Source organism: Vombatus ursinus, unplaced genomic scaffold, assembly GCF_900497805.2.
Source record: "Vombatus ursinus unplaced genomic scaffold, bare-nosed wombat genome assembly UNPS02014852.1, whole genome shotgun sequence".
NCBI classification, from domain to species: domain Eukaryota; kingdom Metazoa; phylum Chordata; class Mammalia; order Diprotodontia; family Vombatidae; genus Vombatus; species Vombatus ursinus.
Window position 1 is genome coordinate 8,859,774 of NW_020954630.1, and position 24,688 is coordinate 8,884,461.

The 24,688-nt window shown below is 35.1% G+C and overlaps 1 protein-coding gene across 4 annotated transcripts in view; it reads left to right on the forward strand.

The window, feature by feature from the left end:
- Positions 1–24,688, forward strand: part of UBE3C (ubiquitin protein ligase E3C) — a 162,263-nt gene that overhangs the window by 132,567 nt on the left and 5,008 nt on the right. For all 4 annotated transcript variants that reach the window (XM_027841019.1, XM_027841020.1, XM_027841021.1 and 1 more), the window contains exons 19-22: positions 292–504; positions 14,754–14,942; positions 15,043–15,109; positions 17,439–17,569. In XM_027841019.1, coding sequence (XP_027696820.1) covers positions 292–504; positions 14,754–14,942; positions 15,043–15,109; positions 17,439–17,569 — 600 coding nt within the window. The remainder of the gene's footprint in view (positions 1–291; positions 505–14,753; positions 14,943–15,042; positions 15,110–17,438; positions 17,570–24,688) is intronic.

The window sequence follows — 24,688 nt, forward strand, 5'->3', positions numbered from 1 at the left end:
ACTCTACTCTGTATCGGTTTATTAGGTCTTCCTTCACTTCCTTGGATTCTTCATAATGCATTTTTTTATGATTACCTCCAGATGCCATGATTTGTTTAGCGATCCCCCATTCAGTGGGCATGTAATGTATTTCCTATTCTTTGCTACCATAAAAGGTGCTGCTGTGAATATTTGGTACATGTAGGATGTTTCAGGGTATATGTGTAGTAGTGGGATCTTAGGGAAAAGGGTGTGGACATTTTAGTATGTAGATTTTCAATAAATTGTGTTGTCCATTATTCTTATTTATAGGCTCTTTATGAAAACATGTTAGTGGAGCTGCCCTTTGCTGGTTTTTTCCTTTCCAAGTTGCTTGGGACAAGTGCTGATGTGGATATTCATCACCTGGCATCATTAGATCCTGAAATGTACAAAAATTTGCTTTTTCTCAAGAGCTATGAAGGCGATGTGGAGGAACTTGGGCTAAACTTTACTGTGGTGAATAATGATCTTGGAGAGGCACAGGTAAGAGTGGGGCATTTGAGGTGTCTCCTTTTTTCTTCTTAGCATAGCAAGTTAATGATTACTTCCCAACCCCTGTTGCCCTTAGGCAATAGAGGAGATAAGGCACATATTGAACACTCATACTTGTGTCTTTCTCAATAAAGGTGTAGCCTCTATTATTTCAGAGTTTGGTGAGCATAATAAACACTAATGGTGACTATAAAATTTATAAATAAAGAAAAAGATTTCTGTTTCATGATTGCAGATTGCCTTGGCTTCTTAAATCAGCTTCTGGAAGCCCTTGCTGAAGCACATGATAATAAAGATCCATTGAAGAGACTTCAAATGTTTAGGCTGGAGAAGAGAGGACTAGCAGAGAGGAAGCTATGATAAGTGTTTTCCAGTATTTGAAGGGCTATCATATTGAAGAGGGCCTAACAGTGTTTTTCTTGGTCTGAGAAGGTAGAACTAGCATCAGTGGGTAGTAAGGTATAGAAAGGTAGATTTTCAATAAAGACTATAGTTGTCTAAGTAGCTGCTTTTTCAAATAATGGAAAAGAGTGAACTCTGTAAACTAAAGACAAGTAAGCCTGACATCTATTCTTGGTAAAATTTTGGAACACATTAAGAGGACTGTTTGTGACCACTTCACAAAGAAAACAATGATCAAAAAGAGTCAACAAGGCTTCATCAAGAACAAGTCATAGCAAACTTCATTTCCCTTTATTTTTAACCACACAACATGAGTAGTAGCTCCATAGATACAGTATACTTAGATTTCAGCTCATGCTGTAGTTGTGAATAAGATAGAGAATTATTAATTACATGCTAGAGTTATGTGCATCTGTGACTGGACACAGTTATCGTTAATGGCTCCATGTCCATGTAGGTATGTAACGATTCACTCCTATTCATGTAGGAGTAATATCTGCCCCTACGCAGACTAGACTGATTTTTTTCCTTAAAAGGTATTAAAAACCATCTTCGAAACCTAATTGGCTTATGTTGATGTAGCTTCCTGGTGGCCTGCATACAAAAATAGCCCACAGTGAGGCAGCAGTTGCTGGCACCAACAGAAACACAAAAGCTATTTTCAACTGAATCAGTGCTACATCTTTGCTAAGTCTCTTTTCATTGCTATGACTAAGTTAACCTCCTTTGGTTAACTATTAAATGGTCAATGAATATCTCATTTTGTTCCAAATTCCAATTCACCTGCATGAATCAGGCCTGCCCTGTGACATCCAAAGACATATTCTGGTGAACATTTTTCTCGGTGGCTTGGATGAAGGCATAGATTGGTATGCATGTCAGATTAGCAGACAATGTGAATCTAGGAGGGATTGCCAACGCTTTGGATGACGGGATACAAAAAGTTCTCAATCAGCTAGAAATAGTATTGTGTTCATATTTGGGCACCATATTTTAGGAAAGATGTAGATAAGCTAGAGATTGTCAAGAAGAGAGTGACCAAAATTAATTATTGAAAGACCTGTGAGAGGGGCAGCTAGGTGGCACAGTGGATAGAGCACTGGCCCTGAAGTCAGGGGGACCTGAGTTCAAATGCGGCCTCAGACCAAACACTTGACACTTACTAGCTGTGTGACCCTGGGCAAGTCACTTCACCCCAATTGCCTAAAAAACAAAAAAAAATTTCTATAGAAAGACCTGTGAGTATTTAACCTGGAAGTTGAGAAAACTTAAAACAAGACATGAAAGAGAAGAGAGGCAGAATGGTACGCTTGTTAGAGAACTGGTGTTGGTATTAGGCAGACCTGGGTTCAAGATCCACCTCTTACAACTAGTGATTATTTTACCCTGAACTGCTCAGTCCTTAACCTCTCAGTGCCCCCAGGAACCTCTCAAAGACTCGAGTTGAAGAGCATGTGCCACTCTACATTGGTAGAGGGAGTTAACCTCATTAGGAGTTTCCTAAACTTATGCAGTCACAGGTCTGGTCTCCCCCTTCTCCCCAAATAAACTACCTTGGGGGGGTGAGAATAGAACACAATAGTTGTGTCAAGTATTTAAAGTGTTATAATATAGAAAAGGTACTATACAGACCTAATCTTCTTGATCCTGGAGAGCAGAATTAGGAGTAATGAATAGAAATGATAGAAGCAGATTTAGATTTGATGTAAAGAAAAGCTTTCCTGACAATAAGAAGTATTAAGAAGTGGAATGGGTGCTTTAAGGAGATGATGAGTTCTCCCTTAGTGAAAGCTTTGAAGTCAGAAACATTGATGACCTAGTTGCAAATGTTAGGAAATTCTTGGGCTCATCTGCTTCTGAAGTGCCTTTAGAACAAAGTAGAGATGAAGAACATATCTGTTTAATCTCCTTGAAGATAATAATTATTTATCTCTTAATCTTTTTATAACCTTCCTAGTAAACTTCAATTTCTTAAACAATTTCTCTGTAGGACATGTTTTCTCTACGTATAATCAGTCTTATGGTACTTTTAGATCTTCTTCAGTTTTTCCATCTATTTTTTAAAAATCCAAGCCCACATTTTATGAAATTTTCTCAGAAATAAAGTAGAAAGATCACTTCCTGTCATCAGAAGTAACTTTAATATTTTCTAGTATTGTGTTGTTTTTTTAAATGACAGCACTATAATTCTGACTCACTTATTATTGAATATGTGTCTTTTTATGCTGTATCTCACCCTAGTTTGGATATCAGGAGACGTGGGTTCTGATTAGGGTCCTGCTACTGGCTAATTGAATGATGCTGGGCACGTCTAAGCTCTTAACAGTTGAGGAAATTGCCCTTAGTAGGCAATCAATAAATGTGTATTGACTGACGATTGTGTTGAGGGCCATTTCCTGCTATGACCTGGAGTCAGGAAGACCTGAGTTCAAATCCAGCCTCAGACACTAGCAGTGTAGCTCTGGGCAAGTCATTTAACCTCTGTTTGTTAGTTTCTTCAGCTATAAAATGGGTATAATAATAGCACCTACCTCCCAGGGTTGTTGTGAGAATAAAATGAGATAATAATTGTAAAAGCACAGTGCCTGGAACATAGTAGGTCTTGTTTAAATGCTAGATATTATTGTAACATGCATCTCTGCATATGTAATATACATATGTCAATTAAATCTGTATCTCTAGAATCTTATTTTTAATTGATATTAAAGAGAAATTCATCAAATGTACCACAAAAAGTGGTACATATAAAGTTGCCACTATTCACACAAATTGAGAAAACTACACACACACACACACACACACACACATAAAAAAACAAAGAATATCTTACACTGATAAATAAGTTAGGTAGTAACAGATAACCTTTAATCAGTGCTTACTTTCTGGCACCAATTGAGTCATTTAACCTAGTGGCCCCAAGCAAACTTCTAAGATTACAGTTTATAGAAGTCTTAACTGTATGCATTAGTAAAAGCTTACCATGTCAGCTGTGTTGATTTAAAAAAAAAACGAAAGGAGTAAAAAAGTTTAATCAACTTTATTCATGCAAATATATACAGTTTTAGGTCTGGTTGATTAATTTTGCTTGGTTAGTTTTGATAGTCAATGAAAATATTGCATTTTAATAGACGTATGTACTTGAGAATTTTGAGCTGAATTTTAGCCAAAGAGTATAATACTGAGTTTGAATCACTGTAGTTCTCAGCTTCAGTTTTAGAAGTTTCATAAAAGAAAATGTATGTTCTGAGAGCTAGGTAAACATAAATATTGCCCAGAGTTTGTCCATGAAGCCTAAAATTTCAATTGTTTTAAGATCCTTTTGACCTTTTAATTGATGTATCCCAACCATGATTTCTCTTAAAACTAGTAGCCAATACATCAAACATATTTGGAAATTTTAAGATGTTGCTTGGACGGGGCATGAAATTATCTCTAATGTTTCTGCTGGTTCTAAAGTATCTGGTTTTTCCCTAGTTGCTCTTTCTTGTTATCTTACATATATCTAGTTAGATTTGGCTACAAGACTTTTTTGGTAGTGGATAGAGCACTGGCCCTGGAGTCAGGAGGACCTGAGTTCAAATGTTGCCTCAGACACATAACACTCACTAACAGTGTGTCTCTGGGCAAGTCACTTAACCCCAATTGCCTCACCGAAAAATAAATAAATACAGCACTTTTTTGTATGAGGACTTGATTCTGGTTTTTACATTCCATTCCTCTTGTTTTCAAGATCGCTTTGATTTCTTTTCTTGGTTTTCCAGGTATTACAAAATCCAACTTCATTATCAAGAAGGCTTCATTTTTTTCATTCATATCATCAGTGAAGATAACAATGGTCACATGTAGACCTTTATGGAATGTTAGTCAGCATTAATACCTAATTTTGTTTTAGACTTAGTAAACGTATTTTGAGAAAGTTTAAATTAGTGCAGATTTCATGGTTATTATCTAAACACCTATATGGCATTGCTTTCTTTTTCTTATTTTTGCTAACACATTTAATGTTACCATCATGTTTAATGTTAAGCAAAACAGTGCATCTGAATTATATTAGGGAATAAGAGAATTTCTGTAATAGGTCAGATCTGTGGTTAATGTAACCAAGGATTTTCTCTGACAGTGTACACAAAGAACATCATGAAAAATATGGGAGGACTTGCTTATTCTCTTTTAATTAAATTCAAATATTAGAGATACACTCTCTGTCTAGTTTTTTGTTTTGTTTTGTTTAAACTGTTATATATTGGTCTTCAAATAATTTAACTGAAATTTTTATTAAGCTGTTTATATGATCAGCTTATATTATCTGTTGAGTTCTCCCATAAGTTTAGTACATTCTATACTTTCTTTTATTTGACGTAAGCTTAGCTTTTTCACTTTATCAAGGATTCTCTCTAATCATCAGTTAATAATCATTTATTAAACGTATACTGATTTACAATACTGAGTGCTAGGGATACAAAGAAAGACAAAAATACACTTCCAGTTCTCTAGGAGCCCAAATTCTAATGAGGGAGACAGCCTGCAAATAACTGTGTACTTATAAGATATGTAAAGAGCTGATTCTCAGAGAAAAGGCATCAGAAGTGCTCGAGACCAGAGAAGCCCTCTTGCAGAAGGTAGAATTTGAGCTAAGGTAAACATTTTGTTGACTGAACCCATTCTCATCCATTCCTTTCATAATAAGGAAGATATGTGGTGTAGTAAAAAGGGTTTTTTAAAGGCAAATAAGAAAGTCATTAGACTGAGTCAGATGATCTTTATTTGAGTTCCAGTTCTGCCACTTACTGCAGAATTACCTTGGGAAAACCACCCCTCTCTCAATCTCAGTTTCTTCACCTGTAAAATGAAGATAATAATATGTATGTTGCCCATCAAGTAGTACTGTTGTGAGAAGCAAGAAAGCATATTATAAAATGCTTCATTATCCAAAAATAAGAAATAGTCTATTTATTATAGATTTTTGTCATATCACATAATCCCACTCATCATCCTAGCCTAAAGAGTTCTAGGGAAATTCTTCCTTGACTCTCTGGTAATGCAATAGGTTTATTATTTTCGTCAGTTAATATGTAGGCTAGTAACTGCAACTGTAAGTTCCAAAAGGACAGGTCTCATTTATTTAACAAAGGCACACATAATGGCTGCTGTTGGGAAAGTGATGGCTTGGAGGCGAAAGGCATGCTTCATGTAAGGGGTGGAGGGAAGGAGAACTACTGAAAACAAGGGGTAATTAAAAACAAAAGACCCTTTCTTTTATCCCATGTTTGTTATTTCTTTGGTCTTGACCGTCAGTGTTAGATTTCCATCTTTTCTTTTTTGGCTTTGCTGCACCATCATTTGGAGGAAAGACAAAAGCAAGATCTGAACACATTGCTTGGAAGAGAATCATGTGGCTTCTCTTCCAAAAGTTGTACTATATAATTTCCACCTGTTCAGCTGTACTATCAGTGCAGCTTCCAGTAATACATCATCTGGCCAGGTTGGTTCACTGTAACCTAAGTCTACCATAGACAATCAGCCTACTGAAAGTAACAATTCTTATAGCTTATTTTGACTAGACTACTTGGTTTTAAATTGTCCTTTTGTGGACAGAGGTGGGGAGGGTATTTATTTTAGGTGCCATGTGGCATTTCCTAAAGAAAGATATAAGCATATCTCTTCCTGTCTACAGCTATAGATAGTGACCCTAGGCTTTTTCAGGAGTCAGATTCCATGGCTTCCCAAAACAGCAAACCAAGCATTCTTTTTAGATTTCCAGAAACGAGGACAAATACAGTATATTGTGTTCTAGAAAGCCTCTAATCTCCAATTTTGAAGATAGATCCTTTCTAGCTTGCTTAAGTCCTTTTCAATATCCAGAGGAGAAACTGAAGGAATTAAGCTGATAATAGTAGGGTTACCATACTATAAATATATAATAGTCGCACTATTATTAGCATCATTATATATCCTAGCTGACTGCTGCCCCGTTTTTTGGTGGATCTACCTATTCTGATGTAAGCTAAATCTGTTTATGAGAGCAGCTTAAATTCCTAGAGTGAAAGCCCCTAAAAATTAGTTCCATTATTAAAATTGTTCTGGAAATCTGAATTTGGTTAATTTTCAAATATATTCTTTAGAAGGCCTAGGGAAGGGTTTGAAAGAATGCATTTAGGAATTAGTTCTAGATTAGCGCTTCTTAAACTGGGTCATGTCTCTAGGTCGTGAGAAATTTGGCAATAGTAAAAGGTCTCTGAATGTGCAACGACCAAAAATTAATTAAAAATCAAATATGTAATGAATTCGAGGTGTTTCTGTCAGCACTTGCCCATGTTGTATCTCACAACTTCACTGCCACCTTGGTTCTGAACACAAAGCTCATGCATTTTGCACTGCACATGCTGTCACACCCACACAACTCCAGCGAATGCTGCTTAAACCCAAAAAGGGTTTGCAAATGGGAAAAGTTTTAGAAACTGTGTTCTAGATTATTTCTGAGAATCTTCTTATATTGAATAACTTGTCTTTTTCTGAAGAAGACTTTAGTGTCAAAGAACCAACCATACCTTCAACTCAAGATAAAAATTGTGCCTGCATTTTAAGTGATCTTGTGGAATTCAAGTATCTTTATTAGAACATTTGCTTCTCACACTAAACCCATCATCTCATCCCCTTATTTTTTTTACAAGATGGATAGAAAGGCAAATTTTATGTCTTAGTTTCTTTAAATTAATGTGCCAAACTATGGCAACTTAACTTGGAAGAAGGTTGTACTCAATTTCTTACTCTTACCTCATTATCATACTTCGGTTACAGCAATATCTTTGAGGTCAGAAACCACAAACTTTCCTCACTCACCAAATCCTTTAAAACTTACTTAGGACAGGAATAATCTTATTGTTAGAACTAGTCAGTATAGATCAGCAAGTGTCAGCTGTGTGTGTGAGGCTTTCAGTTACTTTGAAGATAGAGAATTCTACTATTTATGAAAGTCATGGAATTCAAAAGTACAACTAATAACTGACACCTGTTGTAAGCTATCTTTGTTATCATAATATTCATGTTAATGACCCATACATGTAGGTATCCTCTGTTACCTTCTCCAATGGTAATGCTCAGAGAATATGTAGTTGCTGTCTCTGAAACTGATACCAAAGGGTAAGGGATGTAATCCAAATATCCCTACCTTCCCTTAATAATCTAGATATCTTTAAGTGGTTCACATTAAATACAGAAAATTCAATAGTGACATATTTTAATCAAGTCAGATTTTATGTCACTACAATGATAAAACATGATTTTTAAGGGGATTTAATGAAAAGTAAAAGTACTTTTAACAGTGATTTAGTTATTTAAATAATTAAGTTGTGACCTCAGCACTTAATTTGAGTAACCAATTTTATCTTGATGCATAACTCAGGAATGGTTATGGCTACAGAGCCATGGAAACAGACCACATTTTTAAAACCTTGAAAGTTTTCCAGCTGCTCTGTTAAATTACTTTTGCCACTGCAATGACTTGCTAATAGCATTTTCACCATTAATATAGATTGGTTACACTAGAAGAAAATACCAAAGACACTTCTCTCATACTACATGATCATCTCCGCCTTTCATCTATATTCATTACAGTTGAATAATTACTGCATTATGAATATAGTGATTGAAGATATGAATATTGGAGCTTGCAGTAACCTATAATCCAATAACATTTTCTGCAGTATTTATCCAATGTCTGTTTTCTCCTAGAACTGTTAAAAATATTATAGATTGCTGAGTGGAATGAGTTAACATTAAATTCTACCATCAGCCATCTAACAAACAGGTCTTCCTTGAGATTCCTTCCGACATTATTTTATTTTTTGTTTTATTGTGCAATGTGCTTTCCAAGACTATAGTACCAACAGCAGATAACTGAATTACTCAGAACCTGAAAAATACAATTTTTAAAATCACATAGCCAGTTTTTCATTTACTATTGCTAATAATAAACACCCTAAAGAAAAATCAGTGTATAGTTGTCTGTCACCTATTCAACTGAGCCACATTTTTCTTATAGGATGTTAAATTTAGTCCTACAGGACTTAATATTTAAGAAGGTTGTTGCTGGTCCTTTCTGTTGTTGAAGAATAAGTTGTTTTCGTGTAACTGAATTTCTATAAAACTAAAGCTTAATTAGGGAAATATTTTTAAAGATTTTATTAGTCCTTTGTTTTTACACTACCTTTATTGCCTCCTATATCTCTCCCCTATAACAAGGAAATTTTCAAAAAGAAGAAAAAAGAAAAATGAGCAAAACCGAACAACATACCAAAAAAAAAAAAAAATCTGGCATTATATTCACTGTTCCACACCCATGGACCTTCACCTCTGCAAAGAAGCAGAAGGGGGAGTGCCTTCTCATATCTCTTCTTTGTAGCTAAGCTTGGTCATTATAATTTCACAACAGGGGTGATTATTTTGTGATGTTCTTGGCATTTAACGTTGTTGTGTCATTATGCATGTTGTTTTCTTGGCCCTGAGTATTTCACTTTGCATCAGTTCTTATGTCTTAACTTGCTTTTCTATATTTAACATGTTTATTGTTTCTCATACTAATGTTCATGTACCACAGTTTCTTTAAATGGTTAAACTTTAGCCATTCTTTTATCAGTAGGACATCTACTTGGTTTCTACTTCTTTGCTACTATAGTAAAAAGAAAAAGTGCTACTATAGATAATTTGGTGTTTAGAGTGCATTTTTGTTAATTACCTTCTTTGGGACATATGCTTAGTAGTGGAATTACTAGGTCAGTTTATTTGCATAGTTCCAAAAATGCTTTCCAGAGTAGTTGTATCAATTCATAGCTCTACCAAAAGTGCATTAGTGTACTTAGGTTTTATAACCTCTCTGACTCTTCCCGGCATGCTCTATGCCTGCCATCTTTTTAGAACAGTACCTCTCCCTCTTCCCCACCAGTAACTAAGACTCCTCTCATGTGTTTCTCAGCTCTTATAGGTGAGTTGTTGCCTTATCTTACCAGGTTCTAGTCTCCACACCATAACCCTAAGCCCTCACAGTTCCCCTTTATTGTCTTCATTCAGATTTAAACTTTCTTTTTTTTTTCTTTTTCTTTTTTTTAAGGCAATTGGGGTTAAGTGACTTGCCCAGGGTCACACAGCTAGTAAGTGTCAAGTGTTCAGTCTGAGGCCAGATTTGACCTCAGGTCCTCCTGACTTCAGGGCCGGAGCTCTATCCACTGCGTTACCTAGCTGCCCCCAGATTTAAACTCTTTGAGGGGAGGGATTGTCTTTCTTCCTTTTCGGGGCTACTCATCTACCTTTCATGTCCACCTTTCACCCAACTCTGACCTGTGGCTCCAAGAAGCTGTAGCATACACAACAGCTCCACCCTGGTAAACCATCTTGATAGAAGGGCTAAATTACGTTGATGGTAGCCAATAGGCTTTAAAACCGTTGGTGATTTAGAGGAATGCCTACCCCAAGCATGAGAAGACCTCTCCCAGCAGAATGGGTGGACGAGAAGAGTTGCCAACACAGCTCAAGCAGGCAGTATGGAGCACTTAGAGTTTGGGAAGACATCAAAGGTGCCAAGGTCACCCACAACATCCCAGGTTGTTGCCAGTCATTCTGACTTTTGCCTTGCCACTGGACATCAATGACTCTGGAAGAGAGCGTGAGGCTGATGATTTGTGCAATTCTACCTCACTTAAATCTAATTCAAACACAAGGCAAGACATTGCTCATTTGTGATGTCATTGGTCTTCCAAAACAAAAGATGAACAACATGTCTTTCTTGTAGTCACTATATTCTCAGTTCTTAAAACAGTTCCTGGAATATAGTGCTTGATAAATGTCTTATCTATTTACTTCCCTGTCAAAATTTTTTGTTAGTCAGTTGTGTCCAGCTCTTCGTGATCATGTATACCATGTCATGCCAATATTGTCCATAGATTTTTCTTGGCAAAGATATTGAAGTGGTTTGCCATTTCTTTCTCCAGTGGATTAAGGCAAACAGACTTCCCCTGGGTCACATAGCTATTAAGTGTCTGAGACCGAAATGGAACTCAGGTCTTCCTGAATCCAGGCCCAGCACTCTGTCCAGTGAGCCAACCTAGTTGCCTGCTCTCTATCAAAACGAACTATTCTCAAATTTGGCATCTTTGAATGTCCCAAATTGAAAAAAAAAAAATATATATATATATATATACACACACACACACACACACACACACACATATGTATGTATATATATGTGTATATATATTCAAATATATGTCATATTATATGTGTATATATATTCAAATATATATGTCATATGTATGTGTATATATTCAAATACATATATATTTTTTTTTCCCCAATTTTTGGTGAGGCAGTTGGGGTTAAGTGACTTGCCCAGGGTCACACAGCTAGTAAGTATATTATCTTTTTTGGGGGGAGGGGGCTAGGCAGTGGGGTTAAGTGACTTGCCCAGGGTCACACAGCTAGTGAGTGTTAAGTGTCTGAGGCGGAATTTGAACTCAGGTCCTCCTGACTCCAGGGCCGGTGCTCTAACCACTGTGCCACCTAGCTGCCCCTGAATGAATATATTCCTGAAGCTTGTTATATATTTCCTTTTTAGAGTATAAAGAACTTTTAAGTCTTTTTTGATTACTCAGGGTCATTCTCCTGAACATTAATTATAGTACAAACTATACCACAGGAATGACTTCAGAGATCAATGAAGTGAGTAGAACATTCTTTGCCTTTTTGCTGAGTATCTCCTCAGCCTCCAACCTGTCCTATCATTGGTGTGCCATTAGTATGACACAATAATCCAGGAGCTGTTTTCTCTAGAAATGTTCTGATTTTCTTCTGTAGCCTCAGCAACCTCTCCCAATTATTTCTTATGACTTCCCACTTTGTGGCATCTGTCCCTCTTTTTTTTCCTTTCCCTGTTACTTCAAAGCATTCCTACATGTGAAGTTTGACTTTTATGGTCTTATTTAGCTATTAGAAGCACTTGTTTCCTTCTGCTTGCTGAATTGAGTCATTTTTTTGTGTAATTTTGAGATCCTGAGTGATCTTCAAGGTTGAGAACTGCACAAGAAACTGCACTTTATTTCTAGCTTTTGAGTGTGTAGGCTCTATATTCTATATGATTGATGCTGTCTGACCTTCAGATAAATGAAGTATTACTGAATCCTTTTATCTTTAAGTTGTTTGCAAGTTGATATTATGGTTATTTTCTCCTCTTCTTGTCCAGAAAAAGACATTGTAGTAGATAATCATTTTCTAGGTTCATTGTTTTCATTTAAAATAGACAATTTCCTTTTCAGTGTGTTTTTCTCCCTAATTCTCATCAGATTCATGTGTCCATTCATTCATTCAGCAAATATTCATTGATTGCTCATATGTGTGAAGTCCTGACTATGTTATGAAAGATGGATTGGGATGAGATAGAGTTTCAGGGTCTGTTCACTTTGATTCCTTTCTTTCTCCTCCAGTTTTTGTTAAGTAAACTAACGAATCTAAGATTTTTCCCATTTCTTACTGTGCTTTAAACAAAAAGGAAGGTCAACTCGGTTTTCCTCTCAGAAGGGAAGGCTACTAACATGAGGCAGCTAGGGACAAGACTTGAGTTCTAGGGGAGGAAGAGCTATTCAGGCCATAAGAAACAACTGTTGGGTAAAAACACAACTGGATCTTGGTCATTGGAGAATTCAGTTGTGAGATCCTTGAAGGTAATGGTATTTAGGTCCTAATAGGTAAAAGACTTGCATTAGTGTTAGTCTAGAGAGGCTGCCCCTAAACTGGGCACATCTGTCCTGCTAAACGCCCCATTTTTGTTCTTCAACAATGTGTAAGATTCTTGTGTCCCATATGACAACTCAACCCCACGTAGAGGTTTTGGCTTTTTGTAGAAGTGGTTACAGAATTCTGACTCTTTCTTCAGAAGTTAGAAGTGGGGAAACATAACAAGGGCCAGTAAGTGTCTCGTGCATCTCTACAGTCCAGGGAGGAATCATTATATAAGAGTATAGCTTTGTAAGGTCTTTTCACAGGGGCACAGAGGTCAAAAGTGAAAATAGGATACTATATAGAGAAACCTCACTATTGTATACCATCTATATCTATCATCAAACATATAGACTGTTTCAAAGGTTAGTCAAATGATATTTTGTTTTTCTTCCAAATGGAATGCAGTATATGGAAGCAATAAAATAAAACATTTTCTCTTGTTAAACACAGCAAAGTAACATGACAGAGTGGGTATAGTCAATCCTTGGAAAAGCTTGTTTTTAGTTGTTTTTGCTATAAACCTCTTCCATATTTTGTGTATTGTAGTTTTACCTTGATGACAATTTCATGTTCAAAGAACATGTATACTTATTTAAATGAGAAGATTCTCCATATATAGAGAAACCAGCTGTAAATCTGTGATCCCATATAATTTGTCTTCTTGAGAATGCTTATTAAGAGAGCTCATGTTGTAGCACTATGTACACTGTTGCCTTGCACCATCTAGTGGTATTATTTGAACATAGAATAAAATCTTCACATCGACCAATTCTAGAATGAATTCTCCAAAGTAATTGTTAATGGGAATATTTCATTCTCTTCCGTCTGAAATGGATTGCAGTAACTTAGCTGTTAGATAAGCGGTAGTTCCATTAAAGCTCTGTGCAAATATTGGAATCCATTAAAACAAAAAATAGGGTGTTGCATTTTATTTCTTTATATACATGAATTTTAAAAGTAAGGATGATAATACAATGTGGTAATGATATTAAGGAAAATGCCAACCTTTTCAGGTTAGATAACATTCTAATTGGAACTCATAATTTTTTTGTAATTATAAAACTTTCACTTGTACTATTTAATATTGTAAAAATATAAACACTTCAGTTTTATACTTTTTAATATAGTGGCATAAATATAATTATTATTCATCACATTTCAGCCATTTTAAAGTTTATAAATTAGTAACATTTTAAAATTTTCTCCTTAAATATGTAGATTGTTTAAAATAAATACTGGAAGTTTTTTTTTTTTTTTTTTTAGTAGTTCTTTCATATTAGACCTATTAGTCCACTAGTCTTACATCCATAAAAGGGGCAGACAGGAGCCAGATCACTCTGAAGGAATTTAAGAAGCTTGTTTCAGGCACTGTGCTAAGTATTGGGAATACAGAAACAAAATTTTTAAATCCCTGTATTACAGGTGCTTTATCATTCTGTCACAAGCAGAAGTTCATTTTGGGTGAAAGAGGATTTCCCCAGAAGTTAGTCATTAGCCCTTGTGAGAGTGCAAATGGGTATAAAATGAGCCAGCCTGTTCTTGATTCTCTTATAGGAGAAAATGAACAAAAGTCATATATGAATAGGCCTAGATGAAATGAGATCTGAACTCATGGAGAGAATCCTCTTATTAAGATCACAGATCCATTGAAATAATTTTTCACTTTACCAAGTTCATTTTCATTTTCTTCCCAAGTTGAATTTCTAGATTGATTTCTGTCATAATTTCTGACCTATTTCAGACCTTTTGATTTATTATTTTCACTTTATTAAATAGCCATTTTTTCGTTAATGAATCATTAGCAGGGGTGTGAATCTAAAATAAATGCATTTCTTTTTCGAAGGTAGAATACAATGCTAACTCATAGAATTCCAGCAGATATGTTGCTTAAATGTGCACATGCCTGTTTAACGTTATTCTTTGTTTACAAGTTTGAATATTTATGGGTTTTAGGATGCCATTTCATACACTACATTACTCTGAAATATTTCCATCTCAATTTCATTGCAAATTTCCAAACATACTCTGAGTATTATTAATATGTCTGTGTTTCCATTTTTTTATGTTTATAGGTAGTTGAACTGAAGCCAGGTGGAAAGGATATTCCTGTCACCAGTGCTAACCGAATTGCATATATCCATCTGGTAGCAGATTATAGACTAAATAAACAGATCCGACAGCATTGTCTAGCCTTCAGACAAGGTCTGGCCAATGTTGTGAATCTTGAATGGCTCAGAATGTTTGACCAGCAGGAAATCCAGGTATATGCTTGTTGACTGTAAGAAAAGAGATTGCTTCACTGGGATAAAAGAAGTTTCTTATTTCTACCCTAAACTTACATTTTTTAACTTGGCATTTCAGGTGTTAATTTCTGGTGCCCAAGTGCCCATCAGTTTAGAGGACCTCAAATCCTTCACAAACTATTCAGGTATGATACTCCTACTCTGTTGTAAACAGCCTTTATTTATAGTTTAGTTTTTCCAGAAGAACTCACAAGTGTTCCATAAGTTGTTTCAGGTTCAATATAACTTTTCTGTGAAACGTGAACATCTTTGTGTTGAAAATGATCAGTAGTATCTTTAGTACAGGAAGAATATTCTAGTCAATAAATAAGCCAAATTCAGAGAATAATTATTATTATACATAATTAGAAAATAGACTTCTAATTAGTCAAGACATTCCAGCTAACTATAAATTGCCATATGTATAATAACATCCATGAATTACCAATTTTCAGGTCAGATTAGAGTGAAACATAAAATATTAGGGATTACACTGAAATAATTTAATTTTTCCTTTTTGAATTAGAAGGTACTTTGAGATGTTTTAAGTCCCTTGGGGGTGATGATCACTATGAACCATCCATTATCATTGTGCCATCACGTTTACATAAATGAGTTCATAGAGCATTGTTGTACATGTATCTTTTCTCCCCAACTAGATTTTAAATTTCATCACAATAAGAACTATGTTCTTTTTAAAATTTAATTTTATTCTTTCATTTTAGAAATATTTATTTTCTCTCCCTCACCCCTCCCCAATTGAACAAAAAAATCAAGGAAAAAGAAAACTCTCATAACAAATGGGGTTGGTCAAGCAAAGTAAATAGCTGTTTTGGGCATTTCCAAAAAATGTATGTAATGTATGTTTTATTAAGCATTCTGAGTGTATCACCTTGTCATGATCTGGATACCTTGTTTCACATTTCATCCTTTATATAAGAACTGTATCATATCCTTTGTCTTTTCCACAGCATGCCTCCTGCAGTCCTCCCCACAAAGTGATTTGTGCATAGTGAGATGCTTAATAAGTATTTTTTAACAGATAGAATGCTAGGTAATAGTTATTATGTTCTGTTTTATACTCTTCCAGGTAGTAAATGGAATGAATAACGTGGAACAGTATGTATCAGAAAGAAAGTTAAATTTGGGAATTAGGAGACCTAGATTCTAGTCCTGACTTTGACGCTAAATAGCTGTGTAATCTTAAACAAATATAACCTACAGCAAATCTTTTTTTTTTTTTTAGTTTCTTTATCAAGAAAATGGTTAAATTGGATTATTCCCCTATCATTATTTCCAATTCTAAAATTCTTTGATCCTCTGAAAGTGTTTCTATGACATATAATTACTTAAATTTTCATCTTACCCCTGAAAGTTCTCTTTTTAAAAAAGTTCTTTACAACAGTGACTCTTTCTTATACTGTTCCATAAGTGAATTTCAAGCAATCAGATCTCTGTAAAGGCAAACAGGATCAGATTGCAAGGCAGTAGTCTCTACTATCAAGTCATAATTTTGAAAAATGCACTCATTCTTACCTTTCTTAATATCAAGAAATTGTCATTTTTTTCTGCATATCTTTATGTATATTGAGAGCTTATACCTTTTGAGGATCCTAGCTATTTCAGTAAATAGGTTTAAAATATTATCATTTTCACTTAGGTGCCAATAAGACACTTTATTGATGTTATTCCTGAGCACATTAACAATAAATTAATGATATAAAGAAATTATTTTAGTTTCAATAAGCACTTACCTTGATTAAGAACCATAAACAACCTCATGCTGTATTCCCAAATACGATCTGATCAATTCCTGGGGTGGGTTGTTAGTCCTGTTTTTTGCATCACCATCAGTAGTTAGCAGTCTCCTGGTGGAATTAATTTAGGCTCAGAAACAATTGACATGAGAAATTATTTTGAATTAGGAGTGGTAAAGTATTGTGTAAGTGACTAGGCATGTGCACTTTGTGAAAAATTTTAAAAGCCTTTCTGTTCCAGTCATTTGAATATCAGACATTTGGTTTTTTCATGTAATTGTCACCCTTAATTTATTTAGGGCTTTCAGAAATGAGGTACAAGAGATATAATTCAGTTATGTGTATAGTTCTTTGAAGTAAATTTCTTAAACCTGTGTTTCCAACTTCCACTTCTTCATTAGAGATATCTTTCCATTTTCTGACTTTGCAGAATGAGGTTATTAGATCACAGTTACATACTACAATATTCTCTTGTCACCATTGTTCCTTCTTCGTTTTTTCCCCTTCCCTCTTGTGTTGGATTCTTACTTTGTTCCTCACTGGTCAAGAAAAGGGGTATTCCTTCAAAATCTGCTTGTATTCTTCTGACACAAGATGGAGAGGGGGCCCCAAGCATGGCCTTAAACTAATCACCCTGAAGTCTTTAGTGTTTAAAATAAAAGTATTCAAAAAACCCTCTAACAGCCCACCATATTTTAATAAAACATTTTTCTCACAGGAGGCTATTCTGCAGATCATCCTGTAATTAAAATCTTTTGGAAAGTTGTAGAAAGTTTCACTGATGAAGAAAAGCGCAAACTGCTCAAGTTTGTAACAAGTTGCTCTCGACCACCTCTTTTGGGGTTTAAGGTATGACTTTTGGTAAACTTGACTTTTAAGCATTCATTGACATTAAAAAAGGTAAAGGAATATGTATAGTGTGGATTTAGTTGACAAAGAATTATAAACTTTTTAATATTGAAGAGAAAATATTTTTAATTTGCATTTGGGGGAAAAGTCATTCTTTCCTTTGGTTTCTGAAAGTTTGAATTCCCAAAAATGTCCATTTTAAATGATTACAAATTTTTTCAGAAGTTATTTTTGATGGGTCAGTTTCATTGTGAGATACACATATATACATAGACACACACATACATACAATATCATTTGTGTTAATGTTCATAAGTTATGATGCCCAGGATACTTTGAGACAGTAGTATAGGCCACTCCTTAAATTTAAATAGTTGTCCCTGAAATTCAGAGAGACTTCTGTATGATGGAGTAAGCAAAAGTCAAAAATGCATAGAGTAGGAGGATAACCTTTCAGTTTGGAGTCACTTGGTTTTGGGTGTTATTTGTTATTGTTGTCATTGTTGAGTTGTTTTTTTTTTCTGTCTAGCATCTTCTCACGTGTTTTTTGACTAGTTGTATTTTACAACTACAATACTTCTGAGTAAATTCTTCCGTTTTAAGCTGTGTATTAGACACATAATGATGTGCTGAAATGCTTTGTTTATTCTTTGTAAAGTATATTATTTACTTAAATCTTTATTGCATCCTAAACTATATAAATAGAAGATTAAATACTGATACACTGTTTTAGCCCATTATGAAGGATATAATCATGTGATTTCTAGTATTGTTTATTTTATTAGAGTACATGGTCCTTTTTATTTTGGCACTCCTAAAAAGTCACCTCATGTGAATGTGCCTGCCTTCTTTTCGCTTTAAAATAGTCTAGTTACAGGGCAGCTAGGTGGCACAGTGGATAGAGCACCAGCCCTGAAGTCAGGAGGACCTGAGTTCAAATCTGACGTCAGACCAAACACTTGACACTTACTAGCTGTGTGACCCTGGGCAAGTCACTTAACCCCAATTGCCTAAAAAAAACCAAACAAACAAAAAAAAAATTGTCTAGTTAATATTGGCTAGCTTTATATTTATTTTATACGTATACACACATATGCACATATATGCACATACGTTTTAAAAGGATAATAAGGCATGGTTTTAACACTTTAATAGAGAATACAGCCTAATTATGCATTGATTAATAGGTTAAGTAACCATCAGTTTCCAGATGTGCTCATATAGAATATGTAGATAGATGTTCACTTTCAAATAACCTTTGTTTAAGGAGTTGTGTTGAGTTCTTATCTTGTAATGTTGCTGAATGAAATTCTTAACCTTTCCTGTTCTTGACCTTTCATACAGTTTGACAGTTTTAGGTTGTGAAATTAGCAAAAAGGTGATTAGTAATTTGTGTTTCTGTACATAAATGTAAGCCTGTAAGCCATTTGCATTTTAGTGGAAGATTTATAGTACATTGATACCATAACTATGTGAAAGATTATTATATTAGCATCAGTCTACAAAGTAGTTGGATCATCGACTAGTTGGGGTATAGACACGATTTTCTTTTTCTTGTTAGATTAGTAATCCAGGCCAAATAGGGATTTTACCTTTTCAAATATTGTATATATTCAAGTAAAAGACAGAATGCAGCAGGAAATTTTATTCAGATATACAGACAAGCATTTTCGCTTTTTTTTTCTTTGAGTCTATTACCATCACTCTGGGATTGTAAGAATTCTCTCAGGCTAAGAATATGGCTCAGAATCTGAGCAAGTGTCTTCAGCTTTACTTTCTTCATCTGCAAAATGAGGGAATTAGACTATCAGTTAATCAGTAAACATTTATTAAGTATCTCCTATGTGCTTGGTACTATGGTAAGCACTGGGGATACCAGAAGAGGCAGAAGACAGTTCCTGCATTCAAGGAGCTTACAGTCTGATGGGAGAGACAGCGAGCAAATAAATTATGTATAAATAAACTGTATATAGGATAAATAGGAAATAATGAGACAGGAAAGCACTGGATTAAAAGGGGGTTGGGGAAGGCTTCCTGTAGAAGGTGGGATTTTAGTTGGGACTTAAAGGTAATCAGGGAAGTCAGGGGTTGGAGCAGAAGAGGAAGAGCATTCCCAGCATGGGGGATAGCCAAGGAGAATGCTTAAAGCCAAGAGGTGGAGCATCTTGTTCATGGAACAGGCAGGAGGCTTTCCCTAGATTGTAAGCATATGTGCTAGGGAGTAAGGTGTAAGAAGACTGGAAACATAGGAGGGGGTATTTTTGTTTTTTTCAGCATCAGAAATATTTATTTCACTGATAAAGGAATTCGGGTCAGTGAATTAGAGAGTATCATAGGCCCTTTCACTTTAGGTTTCCTTTTACCTAATTTTCTTCTCCTTCTTGGACAGTGAGTAAACCAGAAAGGGCTAGAGTAAATCAGAAGCATCAAAGAAGACAGGAGGAAGAGGGGGCCTGAGGGAAAAAAGGAAGAACTGAATAGAACAAAGACAGGATTATGTGGAGAATGGGGAGCTTAATCAGATATCCCAAAGACAAAGGATAGTCCACACTGAGGTATGAAACTGTAATGCAGCCTGAGAAGGCTACATAAAGAGCAGCGGGTACCCAGCATTGTCCTCTATCTGACTGTTTCTGGCATGTTTGTATAAGATGATGTAGTTGTATTCTTTTGGTAACACAGTAAAGAGGGTAGCCGCCGTGTCCATTCATGAGTCAAAACATCTGCCTTAAGGGGTGGGATCCACGAGTCTGGTTTACCAAGGGCCTTTTCTACAGTAAGCACTTTGACTAGCTTGTCCATAGGTAGGTATTCAAATCGTGGAAATAAAGACAAAATTTTAATTTTCAAGGTCAAATAGATTCCCTGGCCCAAGATGCGCTCAGAACTTCTTTTTTTTTTTTTTCTTTTTTGGTGAGGCAGTTGGGATTAAGTGACTTGCCCAGGGTCACACAGCTAGTAAGTGTTATGTGTCTGAGGCTGGATTTAAATTCAGGTCCTCCTGACTTCAGGGCTGGTGCTCTATCCACTGCACCACCTAGCTGCCCCCAGAACTTCTTTTATTAGGGTTCAGGCTATTGTCTGCCAGTTCCTCTAGGATTGAATTGATTGTAAGAAATGATACTGCAGGGTGTTTTATATATTGTTGTCCTGTAGCCTCCTCTTCTAGCTCAGAACTCGCTTATAGAGCCCGTAGGTTCTTAACATGTCACAGCCACCTCATTGAGGAGAGGACAGTGGGAGAGCTGGCAACATATTGGTATCCAGGTCCAGAAGATGTGATTTCCATCACTGAGAATCCATCTCTCCCAGCTACTCTAACCATTTTACATATGGATAAAGCCCAGTGTAGATGTCTGTTTGGTCTTCACCATGTCATAAGTAGTTTTTTGATTTGTCTAAACACCGGAACCTGAGGTTATAAACAAGCAGTGCCTATCTATGGTGCAAACTCAGTCATTGATGTCATCAGATTTTGGGACCGATTCTGTACTTCCTTGTTGTAGGGCACCCAGATCTGACCATTTTAATGATTCCTCTGAAGGACAAATGATAGCAAAATTATGCTGTCTTTTTGACAGGAGAGTAATTTATTTGAGTTATTCGGAAAACACTGTAATCTAGGATAATAAGGTTTAAAAGGTTAAATAAGGTTTTTTGCTATCAGCAGTCTTTACATTTTGTTTTTTAATGGTTGTAAAATGACTTCTAATAGATTAAATGTGAAAATTTATTAATAGCCTTAAATATCTAAAGTATATAATGATCTTAAGTTAGATACTAAAGCTTATTTTTAAAATGACTATCTTAAAATGTAGAATTTTTGATTTTTAGCCCAGTACACTTAGCAAAAGAACTACCTGTGTTAGAATTAGTTCAGGTTTATTTAAGAAAAGAGGATGTCTTTCAGTTCTGAGACTATAAATAGAACAGGCAAGGAGGCATCATTTGAAAGTTATGAGAACCTTTAGTGCCAGATTATTGGAGAAGAATAACATTTGCTAAAGCTAATTAAACTTTAATAAGTTTAATAAATGTGATTGTTACAGACCAAAAAAAAATCGCTAAAGTGCTGTAGAAAATTGTTAAGTTACCATCAGGTCACATAATAAATTGATGATGATTCTCACTTTGAACCATTGCAAATTCCCGTTGTGCTGTGTTTAATTATGCAAGAAATGGTGCCCTTGACTTAGCATTTCAATGTAGAACTTCATTTTTAACACTTTTAAGACTCAAAGTAGAAATTTCAATTAGCATTGTAAAAGGAACAGTAAAAAAGCAGCATTTAGCTGTGAAATACATTTTAAGCTTTCCCCTTACACAATAACTTAACTAGTGCTGACTGACCTACCTTCAGGGGCTTTTTATTTTTACACTAAAGTCTATATGGACTTTAAAAAAAATTTTTTTTTTTAGATTTCAAAAATCAAATTCTCTCAGTGTTGTGATTTTGAGAACATTAATGTTCGTCTCTTGGTGAATATTGACAAAAAGCTTCAATAATACTCCATCAATGCTGTGTTTTGTCTCCTCTTCCAACTTTATTTTCATGTGAAACATGCATGTGTGTTATTCCACTCTGGATTCTTTGAAGGCTGAGACCCCATGTTATTAAAATTATGGTTATGTCATATATAGAACATACCTAATACTAGCTTCTGTATACAGTAGGCACTTAATCAGTGTTTATTGAATTGAACTACTGTCTCTTCTTTTAGTTTTGATTGACATTTACCATACTATTTCTGAAGTTGATTGTAAGAATAAGTGAAAAATAAATAAGAATAAGTGAAAGTATTAACTAAGCTGGAAAAGAGGTGTTAGAATATCCCTTCAAGAATATAGTCATAGCCTTGTCTCTCCTCCATTGTAATTGGAAAATGGTTTTTATTTTACCAGTTGTCTGAAGACTAACTAATAGATAAAGTTATTTATTGGCAGCATTCTTAAATTTGTTTTAAGATATAATAGCTGCATGTGTTATAATGCTAGAGAAGAAAAACAGTGTAATCAAAACAGCACTGAATTAGGAGTTAGTAGCCCTGAATTCTGATCTTCATTCTGCCACTAATTAGTTCTGTGACTTTGGGCAAATCACTTAACCTCTCTGATTCTTATTTTCCTCATCACACAGATTAGGGGATTGGACTAGATAATCATCTCTCAATAACAATTTATATTTTTTTGATTCAGCACGTTGAAAGGTACTACCCTTAGCAAGTTAAGCTATTTGAAGATTAAGGAGAATCCAAGTTTACTGGTTACTAAGGAGGGAACAATATATAAATCACATTTTTCATATCATGGATCTACATACAAACCCCTATTGATTTTGATATATTAAGATTTGTATATCCAGGAATGAAGGGCTGGTTCAATATTAGGAAAACCATCAGCGTAATTAATATCAATTATAAAAACAAAACAAAAGCAAAAATCATATAATTATATCAATAGATGCAGAAAAATCAATTGACAGAATATATCACCCATTCCTATTAGAAACACTAGAAATATAGGAATCAATGGAGCCTTTCTTAAAATAAGTAGTATCTATCTTAAACCAAGAGCAAGCATTATCTGAAACAGATAAGCTTGAAGCCTTCTTAATAAATCAGGGGTAAAGCAAGAATGCTCATTCTCACCACAATCATTCAGTGTTGTCCTAGAAATGCTAGCTACAGCATTGAGACAAGAAAAAGAAACTGAAGGAATAAAAATAGGCAGAGAGGAGACAAAACTATAACTCTTTGCAAATAGTACAGTACTATACTTAGAGAACCCTAGAGAATCAACTGAAAAACTAGTTGAAACAATTAACTTTAGCAAAGTTGCAGGATATGAAATAAACCCACATAGTTATCAACGTTTCTATGTACTACAAACGTAGTCCAGCAGAAAGAGATAGAGAAATTCCATTTAAACTACTGACAATATAAAATACTTGGGCATCTGCCTGCCGAGACAAACCCAAGGATTATATGAACAAAATTACAAAATGCTTTTCACACAAATAAAGACAAATCTAAACAGAGAAATATTAATTGCTCATGGGTAGGCCAAGTTAGTATAATAAAAATGCCAATTCTCCCTGAGTTAATTTACTTATTCAGTGCCATATCAATCAAATTACCAAAGAATTATTTTATAGAGCTAGAAAAAAAAATACCAGCAATTCATCTGGAAGAACAAAAGGTCAAGAATATCAAGGAAATCAGTGGAAAAAAGTGTGAAGGAAGGCGGCCTACCAGTTCCAGATTTCAAACTATATTACAAAGTGGTAATCATCAAAGCAGTCTGATGCTGGCTAATAAATAGAGTGGTGGATTAGGTGGATAAACAATACACAGTAGTAAATGACCATAGTATCTTAGTGCTTGATAAACCCAAAGATCCATACTTTGGGGGTAAGTACTCAACATTTGACAAAAATTGTTGGGAAAACTGGAAAACAATTTGGCAGAAACTTATCATTGACCAACATCTGGAAGTGTATACCAAGATAAGGTCAAAATGAATAAATGATTTAGACATAAAAGATCATATAAGCAGTTTGGGGAGCAAGGAAAAATGTACCTGTCAGTTCTCTGGATAAGGGAAAAGTTTATGACCAAATAGGTGATTGAAAGGATTACAGGAAGTAAAATAGAGAATTTTGATTATGTAAAATTAAAGTGTGTTTGCACAAACAAAAATAATGCAGCCAAAATGAGAGAGCAAACAGGAAACTAGGGAGAATTTTTTTACAGCAAGTTCCTCTGCTAAAGGCTCCATTTCTCACATATATAGGGAACTAGGCCAAGCCATTCCCCAGTTGATACATCGATAAAAGATATGAACAGGCATTTTTAAGAAGAAAAAGTCGAAACTGTCAATAGTCACGTGAAAAAGTACTCTAAATCACTAGTGATTAGATAAATGCAAATTAAAACAACTCTTGAGGTACTACTACCTCACATCTATCAAATTGACTAACCCAACAGAAAAGGAAAATGGCAAATATTGGAGGGGATATGGAAAAAAAGGGACACTAATATATTGTTGACACATTAGTGAACTAATCCAACCATTCTGGAGAACAACTTGGAACTATGCCCAAAGAGTTGTAAAACTGTG